Source organism: Zea mays, chromosome 4, assembly GCF_902167145.1.
Source record: "Zea mays cultivar B73 chromosome 4, Zm-B73-REFERENCE-NAM-5.0, whole genome shotgun sequence".
Lineage (NCBI taxonomy): Eukaryota > Viridiplantae > Streptophyta > Magnoliopsida > Poales > Poaceae > Zea > Zea mays.
The window spans coordinates 6,113,120-6,126,373 of record NC_050099.1 but is presented as its reverse complement, the minus strand read 5'-3'; the positions used below and the strand labels follow the sequence as shown (position 1 = coordinate 6,126,373).

The window sequence follows — 13,254 nt, the reverse complement described above, 5'->3', positions numbered from 1 at the left end:
ATTGGACAATTGGTACTTTTATCTTGGGTCTTCACTTTTACAACTAAACAACCCAAATATAAATATTATTTGAGTGGGTTTGGTGTTCATCAGCAACATTCCAATCTTTGGTAATGCTACCTAGCATAGAAGTGAGCTAGCACGTTATGCAGCCCATTCCATGCAATTTTTACGTTCCTCAAAAAAATAATTTGATATATTTATGGCATAATAATTAAAACTTCACATTGCTCATAATTTTTCAGCCAATAAGTTCTATAATTTGGTGTTTGCAATATCGAAATTGTTACTCATAGGGTCCAGTTGATTTAATGACCTTGGTGTTGTTACGTTCACGGGCTTCAAATAATTCTACATGTCTATAATGCTGCATTTGTCTGCAAAATTTGGGTTCTTGTAAAAAATACATGTGTGGAATATTTACCAAAAAATATAATGTGGTATGAATTTGTGTGAGCATGTTTGGACACAGTTATAAGTGTACTCCTAAATTATATTATGTTTTGCTTCGTGCAAGTACAACTGATTTGAATATTCATGGTCAAAGCATGTGTCCATAACTATATCATATCAACATACAAAATATGTATGTACTAAAAAAAGCGCAAATAGTGACGTGTATCTTATAAATATACCCTCACGCATTAAAACAGTAACATTCAAGAGGTTGGGCTAGGACATCATTGGGATGTTGAAGTAATATCGCATTGTCTATGTATTGACCAAGCATGAGTTTATAATTATGATTTGATGTTTTCAATTATTTATATAATGAACATAGTTCAGAAATATATCGAGATAAATCTCAATGAATATATTGATTATTTCTAGGAAACACATGCCGGTATGAGGGCGCCATTATCAAGTACATCTCATATGTAATCTAAAAGATGGCACCTCCAACGATGGGTTGCTGCCTCGACAAGACAGGGTTCATCAAAGAGAACTGGTTGTATGGCAGCAATTGTTGCTGCTGTAGGAAGGCAGCGACCAATGGGGTAGCCACTGCTAGTGGATTAAGTAACTATTGTCGTTGTTGTAGGTACGCAACAGAGTTCGACACAATCAGTTGGTTGAATGGAAGCAGCTGTTGCAAGTAGGCAGCAGGGTTTGCCATAGCTAGCTGAGTCAGAGCTGGTAGATTCTATTGCAACAATTGTTGTTGCAGGTATGTAGGTGCATTGGCCAGAACGAGCGGGGTAGATGAAAGCAGTTGTTGCTGTTGTAGGTAGGCGGCAGGGTTCACCATGGCTAGTTGACTGAGCGCTGGCAGAAACTGTTGCAGCTGTTGTTGTTGCTGGTGTGCAACTACGTTTGCCAGAGCAAGTGGGTTGGATGCAAGCAGTTGCTGTTGCAAGTAGGCGGCAGGGTTCACCATGGCTAGGTGGCTCAGTGCTGGTAGGAACTGTTGTTGCTGTTGCGTTGCGATGGTTTGTATTGTTAGATGTGCCAAGGATTGTTGCTGTAATTGGGCAATTGGTTGTTGTAAGACGCTCGCCGCAAGCGCTTGTTGTAGCCTGTAGGCATGCACAGCTGGGTGTTCGAAGCCCATTGAAGTAACTGGTGGGAGGAATTGTGGAATAATGGCACTAGGAGCAAGTGAGCATTGTGAAATAATGAACGCATTTGTTGCGCTCACAAAAAGGGCAAGAAGCGCAAGAAGGGCTAATATCTTGGTAGCCATTGTTGTTAGGTCGTTGCTAGTGCGCTTCGCTAGGTGTGTGTTTCTAAATGTTCAAAATATTATGGGTGATGGTTAACTGCTGATTTGGGAGCTATTTATACAAGTGAGATGTCATATATATTTTGGATTTAGTCTTTTTTTCCAAACAACAGATAAGGTATAAATGATATGGCATCTACTCTATTTCGACATTTAGTTATCAACTTTATTGGATTATATGGTCTTTGCTGGAAAGATACTTTCCACTACCTACAAGAAAAGGTGTCATTTTATATAGGAATTCTTTTCATCTACGTGGAATGACATGCATGATCTCTTCACCTTTACACATGTGACAACCTTAACATGATATGAATATGTAAAGTTTGCTATCAAAACCTTTATAAATGGATACTGTTGGAGTTACGTTCTGATGGTTAAAAAAGCATAGTAGTTAGATGAGAAGTGATTTGACAATGAAGGAACAAATACTACAAGATTGAGACTAATTGAAATCCTAGAATGCATAGATGAATGCACACATATAGGATGACCAAAATTATAATGATTATATCTAAATGTGGCAATTGGCGCACACCTCAAGTGTTCTTGATTACAACTTGCTTTAGTATTGTCTAAAAAAATCGTGTATAACTTTTACTGAGTTCAAAATATATTCTGATGACAAAAAGCAATACCAAGATATATGTCATGAATAGTTCAATGGAACAGATTTGATCTTCAAAATTTGGATAGATTTTCTAGAGAGTATGTCAATTTAGGGAAAATAGTTTAGGAAAAAGGTAGGACATGCAACAAACTATAGCGGAAGGAGTTTCTGTTGAACTGTAACTGTTGATTCAAATAGATGTATACCTAACTTCAGCAAATGGAAATTAAAATCTTCCCATACCCTAAATCTAATAGAGAAATTCTCCATGGCTTAACGGGTATCGGTCCCCATTGACACCTCTACTCCTAACGCTAACAACATTCTTCACTTCTAGTGTATGGCATCGACAATTGCTTAGTTCCAACATGCCCAAACTAACACTAAACAACCACCATTAGGCATGCATCACCCACTATGCATTATAGTGGATCTGTGCTGGATCGGATCCTCCATCACTATTGTAGTTCTTTGTGGTAGAGGATAATTGGTGACAAACAGGCACCTACAATTTTGTGTTGGTGACAAACAGGCAGCTGCACAAAGAAAAGATCTTAGACGTTGGCATCTTTTGGTCATCCAATTGACGAGAGCCAAGGTTGCAGCAGAGCAGCAGTAATTGCGATGCATGCTTTTATCCCTTCCGCCGAGAGCCTTGTTTGTAGATGGATGCAATTGGAATCTTTATCTCTGCTCTGCCTGCTATGGTGCGCTGCCTATAAAAGCTGAGGGAGCATAACTGACCGAGCCCCTAACGCCAACCCTAGCCAACACGAGAAGTCATCATAAAAAGAAAAACACAGAGAAGCCGCCAGGCCACCACACCTCCAGCCAGGAGAGAGAGATGCACGCAGGACCGGACAGACGAGCAGTTCCAAGCGCCGAAGCCATGAGAGTAGTCCAAGCCCGCCACAAGCCACGCACAATAGAGGAGGACCCAGCAGCTTCCACACAACAGTTCGCACGTGCAACAACAGCCAACATCCGCATTCACCTAACAACGTTTCACCTACCAAAACCGCGGATCATTTGCTTTCAGTGCACACCGGAAAATCTGATGGTTATTCTGGATGATGAAGTCGTGAACCATACACTTACTATGCTTACTAGAAGATCGGATGGTTATTCCGGATGATTAATCCCTAGACCATGCGCTTAAGGTGCATAGCGGAACATTTGATGGTTATGTCGGGTTGATTTGGTTTGATAATCTAATGTACACTCCAGATTAATTTAATAATTAAGATCTGATGGTTATATTAGATTGAATTAATAATACGATGATGGAACCATATTGTCGATACCCTGGAACAGGAGTACCCCTTACTATAGTATGAAGGCGCGGTACCCGCACGTCTATCTCTAGACGCACGGTAAACAACGCCCGACCCCACCACGTGGGCGACTCCGGGGCCGCCAAGTGACCAGAGAAGGTAACACATACCGTGATATCGTCAGTGAATCCGGACCCCCATGGGAAAGTGTCGGACCCCAGCATACATGACTCGGACCTCCGGGTACGACCCAGGACCTCCATGTTCCCTTGGATGGGACCTGGACCCCTCTAAGTGAGGTCCAAGCCACCCACAGCAAGATCCCGGGATGAAGAATACCCTGGCCTAAGTCAAGGACGTACAGGGGTCCGGCGTAGACACTTGTCAGGGTCTTGCCTGGTGTACTTCCGCTCCCCGCTCAGGCGAGGACCTAATGCTGCCACGCGGCCTATTGCTCGTGACGTAAGCCGGCGGGTGGAGCCTGACGTAAGGCCTTTGAGCCACGTGATCTCTACATTTATTGCGGAGAGGACGCGCCGCCTGTCCGCCCTGCTGACAGGCGATGTGCCGTCTCGGCATTTAATGTGCCCCGTCCACTCTGATGACAGGCGACGACCAGACCACTCTACAGGCGACGTGCCTGTCCAATCAGACAGTGGGCAGTACGCCCATACCGCAGCGCGCGTGCGATGGCCATCATGACTTGTACGATGCCGGGGAACCTTCTGCTGCACGCCAATGCTACTCTAGCGGCGGATATCGGGGCACAGGATGATTGCACAAGGTGACTGATATTAGTTGCTCCGAGTATTCCATCTGTTATGTCCCTAGGCCCACATGTCGGGGTTCAGTGTCCTTGTACATGCCCCCCTTGAGCTATAAAAGGGAGGGCACGCAACACAGACAAAGGACTCAGACTCTCAGCTCTCAAGCTTCCACAGCAATCCAACACACAGTGGAGTAGGGTATTACGCTCTGGCGGCCCGAACCACTCTAAATCCTCGCGTGTTCGTGTGCTCGGTGATCGCTTAGCAAGACAGGCAAAACACTTAAGCCCCTTCCTCATCTTAGGATTTAGGGCGGGTGCATTCCGCCACCCGGCCGGAGAATTCCCTCTCCGACACATATTAATTTAATAATTAAGATATGATGATATATGTGATCCGGATTAAAATTATGTCAAAGTTATGATTGAGGAATTCTCGCCACCCAAAAGTGCAACATCTTTTTAGTACTCCTCATTAGTTAAAGGAGATATCCTGCAATATCAAAAAAACACTTTATTTTTTCCTTTTTTATTTTTGAAGGAATTAATTATATCAGTCTATATATAATTTGTGTGATGGATGCTCACATAAATTGTGCTTGGATACTCCTATTTTCTATGACACGTGAGTGCAGGCTATGTTGGTTCTAGTTTTATGAGGTACACCTAATAAACCATCAAATTAGTAACAAGCTTTCTAATTTAGTTAGATTTACAATTTTAGAACATGCACTTTGTCGGATTCTACACATTGAAGGAAAATGCAATCTATTGGACTAAGATATGAGTCCAAATGACGCACCAAGTGCTCCCCGAACAAAATAATCGAATGTCATTGAACAATTGGTACTTTTATCTTGGGTCTTCACTTTTACAACTAAACAACCCAAATATAAATATTATATGAGTGGGTTTGGCGTTCATTAGCAACATTCCCATCTTTGGTAATGATACCTAGCATAGAAGTGAGCTAGCACGTTGGGCAGCCCATTCCATGCAATTTTTACGTTCCTCAAAAAAAATTCTTTGATATATTTATGGTATAATAATTTAAACTTCACATTGCTCATAATTTTTCAGCCAATAAGTTCTATAATTTGGTGTTTGCAATATTGAAATTGTTACTCATAGGGTCCAGTTGATTTAATGACCTTGGTGCTGTTAAGTTCAGGGGCTTCAAAGAATTATACATGTCTACAATGCTGCATTTATCTGCAAAATTTGGGTTCTTGTAAAAAATACGTGTGGAATATTTACCAAAAAATTATAATGTGGTATGAATTTGTGTGAGCATGTTTGGACACAGTTATAAGTCTACTCCTAAACTTATATTATGTTTTGCTTCGTGCAAATACACCTCATTTGAATATTCATGGTCAAAGCATGTGTCCATCACTAATCAAATCAACATACCATATATGTATGTACTAAAAAAAGCGCGAGTAGTCACGTCTATCTTATAAATATACCCTCACACATTAAAACAGTAACATTCAAGAGGTTGGGCTAGGACATCATTGGGATGTTGAAGTAATATCGCATTGTCTATGTATTGACCAAGCATGAGTTTATAATTACGATTTGATGTTTTCAATTATTTATATGATGAACATAGTTCAGAAATATATTGAGATAAATCTCAATCAATATATTGATTATTTCTAGGAAACACATGCCGGAATGAGGGCACCATTATCGAGTACATCTCATATGTAATCTAAAAGATGGCACCTCCAACGATGGGTTGCTGCCTCGACAAGACAGGGTTTATCAAAGAGAACTGGTTGTATGGCAGCAATTGTTGCTGCTGTAGGAAGGCAGCGACCAATGGGTTAGCCACTGCTAGTGGATTAAGTAACTGTTGTCGCTGTTGTAGGTACGCAGCAGAGTTCGACATAGTCAGTTGGTTGAATGGAAGCAGCTGTTGCAAGTAGGCAGCAGGGTTTGCCACAACTAGCTGAGTCAGAGCTGGTACAATCTGTTGCAACAATTGTTGTTGCAGGTATGTAGGTGCATTGGCCACAGCGAGCGGGCTAGATGAAAGCAGTTGTTGCTGTTGTAGGTAGGCGGCAGGGTTCACCATGGCTAGTTGACTGAGCGCTGGCAGAAACTGTTGCAGCTGTTGTTGTGGCTGGTTTGCAACTACGTTTGCCAGAGCAAGTGGGTTTGATGCAAGCAACTGCTGTTGCAAGTAGGCGGCAGGGTTCACCATGGCTAGGTGGCTCAGTGCTGGTAGGAATTGTTGTTGCTGTTGCGTTGCGATGGTTTGTATTGTTAGATGTGCCAAGGATTGTTGTTGCAACTGGGAAATTGGTTGTTGTAAGACGCTCGCCGCAATTGCTTGTTGTAGCCTATAGGCTTGCACAGCTGGGTGTTCGAAGCCCATTGAAGTAACTGGTGGGAGGAACTGTGTAATAATGGAACTTGGAGCAAGTGAGCATTGTGGAATAATGAACGCATTTGTTGCGCTCGCAAAAAGCGCAAGAAGCGCAAGGAGGGATAATATCTTGGTAGCCATTGTTGTTAGGTTGTTGCTAATGTGCTTCGCTTGGTGTGTTTCTGAATGCTCAAAATATTATAGGTGATGGATTAACTACTGATTTGGGAGCTATTTATACAAGTGAGACCTCATAAATATTTTTTGGTTTTGTCTTTTTTCCAAACAAGAGATAAGGTATAGATGATATGGCATCTACTCGATTTCGACATTTAGTTTTCAGCTTTATCGGATTATATATATGATCTTTGCTGGAAAGGTACTTTCCACTACCTACAAGAAAAGGTGTCATTTTTATATAGGAATTTTTTCATCTACGTGGAATGACATGCATGATCTCTTCACCTTTACACATGTGACAACCTTAACATGATATGAATATGTAAAGTTTGCTATCAAAGTCTTTATAAATGGATATTGTCGTAGTTATGTTCTACTGGTTAAACAATCATAGTAGTTAGATGAGAAGTGAATTGACAATGAAGGAACAAATACTACAAGATATAGACTAATTGAAATCCTAGAATGCTTAGATGAATGCACACACATAGGATGACCAAAATTAGAATGCTTATATCTAAATGTGGCAATTGGTGCGAACCTCAAGTGTTCTTGATTACAATTTGCTTTAGTATTGTCTAAAAAGAATCGTGTATAACTTTTGTTGAGATCAAAATATATTCTGATTATTAAAAAGCAATACCAAGATAGATGTCATGAATAATTCAATGGAACAAATTTGATCTTCAAAATTTGGATAGATTTTCTAGGGAGTATGTCAATTTAGAGAAAAGTGATTTAGAAAAAAAGTAGGACACGCAACAAGCTAGAGCGGAAGGAGTATATGTTGAACTGTAACTGTTGATTCAAATAGATGTATACCTAACTTCAGCAAATGTCAATGTTGACATGTTTCCTCAAAAAATGGAAATGACATATTTTATGCAACATTTTTTCCCTTGCACCAGCTATGCTGTGAGTCTACCCTTCATTATGTACAAACTAGAACAGGAGGCGCCGAGAATGGGAGGAGATAAAAATATTTGCAATATAATCAACACATATAGTAAGTCATATAGTAAAAACATAAACATTTACAATAAAGCGGCATTGATGTTAGCTGGATCATACAACATGCATCAAGATTTTTGTTTAGCCACACGGATTTGTGTTTGCCAAAACATTATGGTTGGCAGCCTTAGATACCACAGGTCCAAAAGTAGCATACACACATCATTCATCGCGAGCAGCATATTAGTAATTGCTGATTGCACAAAAAGTTATAAGTTTTTTTGTCCGACGGCAGTATTCGCAGCAGATAAGTGACATGTGTCCTCATTTCGTACTAAACGTCACCTCCACTGACCTGTTAAGAAAAAGAAAGCTTCATCAGGAAATGTTTCATCAAGTCTATATATAGGAAATGCTGCATCAGGAACAGAGCCATGTGTATTAACAAAAAATTGTAAAAGAATAACATTTTGTTTTTATAGTAACCCACTCTTAATTCCTCCACACAGGTCCAATGGCTACCAGCATTTAAATTCTGGCATTCCACAAAATCTACCACAAATAACGTACAATCTACGATGGGCCGGGTTCAGTTGGTTCAGCTCACATGAGACATGATCCCAACTCCAGGATTCAGTAATCAACAGAATGTGCAGCTCCAGATTCAGTAATCAACAGGATCCCAACTCCAGGATTCAGCTCCGGATCCAGATCCAATTTTCTAGCAACCAAAATTGCAATCAGATTCAGCATAGGCCACAATAATTCTGGAATACATTCAGACATGCTGGACAACTCATCTGCATATGGTTTATCAGATGGACACATGAATGGTGCAACAGGAGTGCATGGGCCACATATCCGCTTATGGCAATTCATCGAAACCAATATATATGCAGCAGCAATTCAATCAGCATCCTCACTCAGCAGGTGTAGCGTCCTCTCTTTCACACACATCTAATGGATGTTCTGTCATATAAGCCATACCATGAGGTTATATTTGCGAAGGACACCAATCAGAAAGTCTCAAATGGTTCTAATATATAGTTGAAGTTTGACATATATATATGGTGCATTTTTCCTACTCCCAGGTGTAGTTATTCCTATCGTTAAAAAACCACCTTGTATATATGTGGGTACATATGAAGGAGTGGACCCTAGTTAATAAACCACCTTGTAGAAATGCATGCCTCGGCATTCAGTCGCAACCACCGTTATATCTAACCTGTTTGAACAGCATTTAAATGGTAAACAAAGGTCAACGCTGTATTGTAGGCTGTTTAAAAACATTTGAACAGGGCCAAGAAAACCTCAATTAAATATGTTAAAGAAGTATGTAATTCACCATTTAGTCCATACATAGAAGGAACGACACTATACATTTGCAATTTAGGTGATAAATATACAAATCTAATGAAGTTTGATATATATATATATATATATATATATATATATATATATATATATATATATATATATATATATATATATATATATATATATATATATATATATATATATATATATATATATATATATATACACGAGCTAATGGAAGCCCAGGGCTTCCATTAGTACCGAGAAGCCCCAGCCAGGTATACCTACGCGCAGGTAGGCGTGCATCCGATCGTGCACGGTTCTGTCTCAGGCAGATTTTAGCGTAAAACGTGAACCAAACCAGCGTAAATGAGTACGAATTTTAGCGTAAATCGTAGATCTATTTCATAACAACGAATGGGCCCAAATATTACGGTGTAAAAATCGCGCGCTTCCGATCGTGCGCGGAATCTGGATTGGGCGAATTTTTGCGTAAAACGTGAACCAAAACAGCGTAAATGGTTATGAATTTTAGCGTAAATCATAGATCTGTTTTGTAACGACGAATAGGGCCCAAAAATTACGGCGTAAAAATTGCGCGCGTCCGATCATGCGCGGGTTCTGGCTTGGATGGATTTTTGCGTAAAACGTTAACCAAAACAACGTAAATGGGTAAAAATTTTAGCGTAAATCGTAACTTAGTTTCATAACGACGAATGTGGCCCAAAAATTACGGCGTAAAAATCGCGCGCGTCGGATCATGCGCGGGTTCTGGCTCGGGCGGATTTTTGCGTAAAATATGATCCAAAATAGCGTAAATGGGTGTGAATTTTAGCATAAATCGTTGATCTGTTTCGTAACGAATTACGACGTTTAAATCACGCATGTTTAGCGTTAGTTTCCGTGCATGTCGCGTAGAAGTTTTTGAACGTAAAACGCATCGTGTGGACCATTTTTTGTCACATAAAACAGAAGGGTTATTTATCAGTGGCCAATTATGGTGACAACAGACAAATCAGAGAATATGTATTCGGAAGGTTGTTTGTACATCGCACATGATTATAGTTCAATATTTCAAGGTTAAAAAGGACTCGCCACGACGCAACAGACCTGAGACTTGTTTTAACCAAATTCAGAGTTCATGCAAATCTTGCATATGTTTCAAAGGATGTTGATACTGGTCTATGTGGTTGATAAAAGAGCAATCACCTCTCAAGCTAGTAACTTTGCTAGTTCATCTACTCTTAAGGTACCTTGATGAACAACACCAGAAAGACACTCTTGTCCATGGTCAATTGTCTGCATTGCAGATCCTCCATTAACGATAAATTTATTTTCAACAGGACTGCTCAACATTTTATTTGCTATAATATGTGTTTTAGTTCTTGCATGATTGTCTGGCACATTTCTCCTGGCACTGGACTTCCTTCGAGTATTCTCAAAAACCAGTCTTCGCAGAATTGACTTTCTAAAAGCAACAGACTTTTCATAGACCAGATCTGAATCAGCAAGTTCATCTTCACTCAGAACAAGTGCCCTGCCACTGTGAATGGCTTGCTCCAAAAGACATAACAATCCCTCTACTTTAGAACCGCTATTTAGAACAACTGTACATTTTGTACCATCGTTTCTTTTCCCCTTCATTTCCAAATTATAATCATTCGGACAATGTTCTGACTTCTCTACCAGAGCTCTACTTTCACATTTGTTTGTTGGGATACTTCGGCAGTTCAGGGATGGATCCATAATATCACATACTGGATTTAATGGGGAATATTCCAATGCAATGTCTGCTGAGGGTTCAGTTCTAGATATACCTGTAGAATGGAACAATGCAGGAACATCCTTTGCAGAATTCAGTACCATATCACTGTCAGTGGAATCTTTAAATTTTTCTTGACCTTCATCCAAGTTCCAGTTCTTGTGAGATGTTGCAACACTGACCAACTAAATCTGGATCAGAACATTTCCTGAATGTGTAACCTTTTCATTAGATTCTTTGCCACTAAAACTTTCTTGCACCTTTGTCACTTCATAACTATTTTCTAATGGAGGAAGAGATGATTTCCAATCACTTCCTCTCCACATCAGTATATGCTCAAACTCAAAAGACAGTAAGATTCAAGGAACTAGATCCTGCGAAGGTAGAGTTCATCAACTTCTGAAAAAAAATCCATGACTAAAGAACTGGAAATAGTATGAAACCATAATAATTGTCCTAAAACAATAGTATTAAACCATCAAGATTCACATCATTATAAGAAAAAAATAGAATTTATAATGCCGCCTAGAACTGGAAATAGTATTCATTTTAGCTCTTGGTTTTTATGTCTATATTCAAATGGATGATGCAATAAATCAAATAAAATAAGATTAAGATTGACAAAAAGATGTAACAAATCAAGAAAATAGCTGGATGTCACAGGTTATAGCATCAGCACACCAAAATTCAGTCGTTAATAATGGAATTTCTGATCATAACAAATCAAAACACATATATAGTGGAGTGTATGCATAAATGGTGCCACAGTTATTTATAGCAGTTGCTACAATAGCAATATCAATATGCATGGATAGTGCAAACAAGTTGTTGTTTTAGTTCAAAATTGCATGAGTGCACCAACCATTAAATTGAGCCAATCACCAAAAAGCTAATGAATGCATATGACAGTGAAGAGCCGATATTTTATACCTCAATTCTCCATTTTCAGGCCATATGCATTCTGTCAGTAAGCATAAAAACGATATCAATGTTCATAAATATATCCCATGCAAACCAAACATACAAAATAATATAAGGTCAAGTTCTATGCTAAGATTCACCAAAATAATTGGAGCGCAAAAAGGGTGAATTAAAACAAGATAACTAGGGTGTAAAAAAATTCTCCTATCATGTTGTACCTTGTCCATCATTCCGAAAACATATAAAACTGATTCAATGCATATCCTTCACACTAGAAACTCTAGGACAACTCATGGACGATTTATTTGATATCGGCAATTTTAATATGCAGACATCAAAATCTAGTTTGCCTTCTGGATACTTGGGCAGTAGATCACAAAAATAAAGAGCATATACTTACTGGAGGTACTGGGCGTATCTGTCGTATACTGCTCTAGAGTGGACTACGTACTGGGGGTGCATTGTTCTGAAAAGGACCAATTCAAATCATCGTAAAAGCATAAAAGGAAGAACAAAAACAATGTAGGAGAATTGGTCTACGTGTTTACAATGCGGAGCGTACACGAGATCTGATAATTGAGCATAATAACACATTAAAATTAGCAGGAATAAGAATCATATCGGTGGATAATGTGTGCTTGTTATAGTAAGTAGCGCTAGATGACTGATGTGCTAATGCATGTTCATGTAAGGAAGCAGAAGCATTAGATGAGTCTGAACCATTGGGTATTGATGCATGATCATGTGAGGACCAATTCAACTCAGAATAAAAGCATAAAAAGAACATAAAAAATGTACAATTTGGTGGTCTACGTGTTTACAAAATGGAGCATACGCGCGATCTAGTAATTGGGCGTAATAGCGTATTCAAATTAGCATAAAAAGACATATTTAGGAAATAAAAATTACAGAGTGTATGACAAATTGGGTGTGCTGCTTCTACTGCTACCGACCGGAAAGATTTTGAACTTTTGGTAAGCATCTATATGTAAAAAAATCATTGCCACACTAGAAACATATCAACAGCATAAATAGTTCAGATGTATGCATAAATGGTGCCATGAGTAGTCGTAACAAACAAGAGCTGCATAAAAATCATTGCTAATCCAGGGTTGGATTGGTGTAAAAAACAAGGCCTGAACTGTCGTCGCCTATTTCTAGCCCCTAAAATAAGTTACCAGGTCTTGCAGAAGGTTTGCGCTTGGTTCAGGATTTCTCTGTCAAGTATTACCACTGGAAAAGGCGAAACTGAAAAAGGAAAAGCATGATTGAAGCTAGCCAGGTCCACAACCACAACGTGACATGATAGATGAAGGAAAAATACAATGAAAAGAACACAATGAAAATGGTATTGTAAGAAATAACTTGTTTCA

At 39.3% G+C, this 13,254-nt stretch overlaps 1 protein-coding gene and 2 pseudogenes across 2 annotated transcripts; all 3 read right to left on the bottom strand.

Moving 5' to 3' along the window:
- Positions 1-802: 802 nt before the first annotated feature.
- Positions 803-1,751, bottom strand: z1C1_5 (alpha zein pseudogene; annotated as a pseudogene). Its single transcript, NR_152177.1, has one exon. The product of NR_152177.1 is annotated as an alpha zein pseudogene (transcript).
- A 4,237-nt stretch (positions 1,752-5,988) lies between these two features.
- z1C1_4 (alpha zein) lies at positions 5,989-6,937 on the bottom strand. Its single transcript, NM_001111588.2, has one exon. The coding sequence runs from the start codon at positions 6,889-6,891 to the stop codon at positions 6,091-6,093; it is 801 nt and encodes a 266-aa protein (NP_001105058.1). The 5' UTR covers positions 6,892-6,937; the 3' UTR covers positions 5,989-6,090.
- A 3,364-nt stretch (positions 6,938-10,301) lies between these two features.
- On the bottom strand, positions 10,302-12,108 carry LOC103655048 (CRS2-associated factor 1, chloroplastic-like; annotated as a pseudogene).
- Between the last annotated feature and the right edge of the window lie 1,146 nt (positions 12,109-13,254).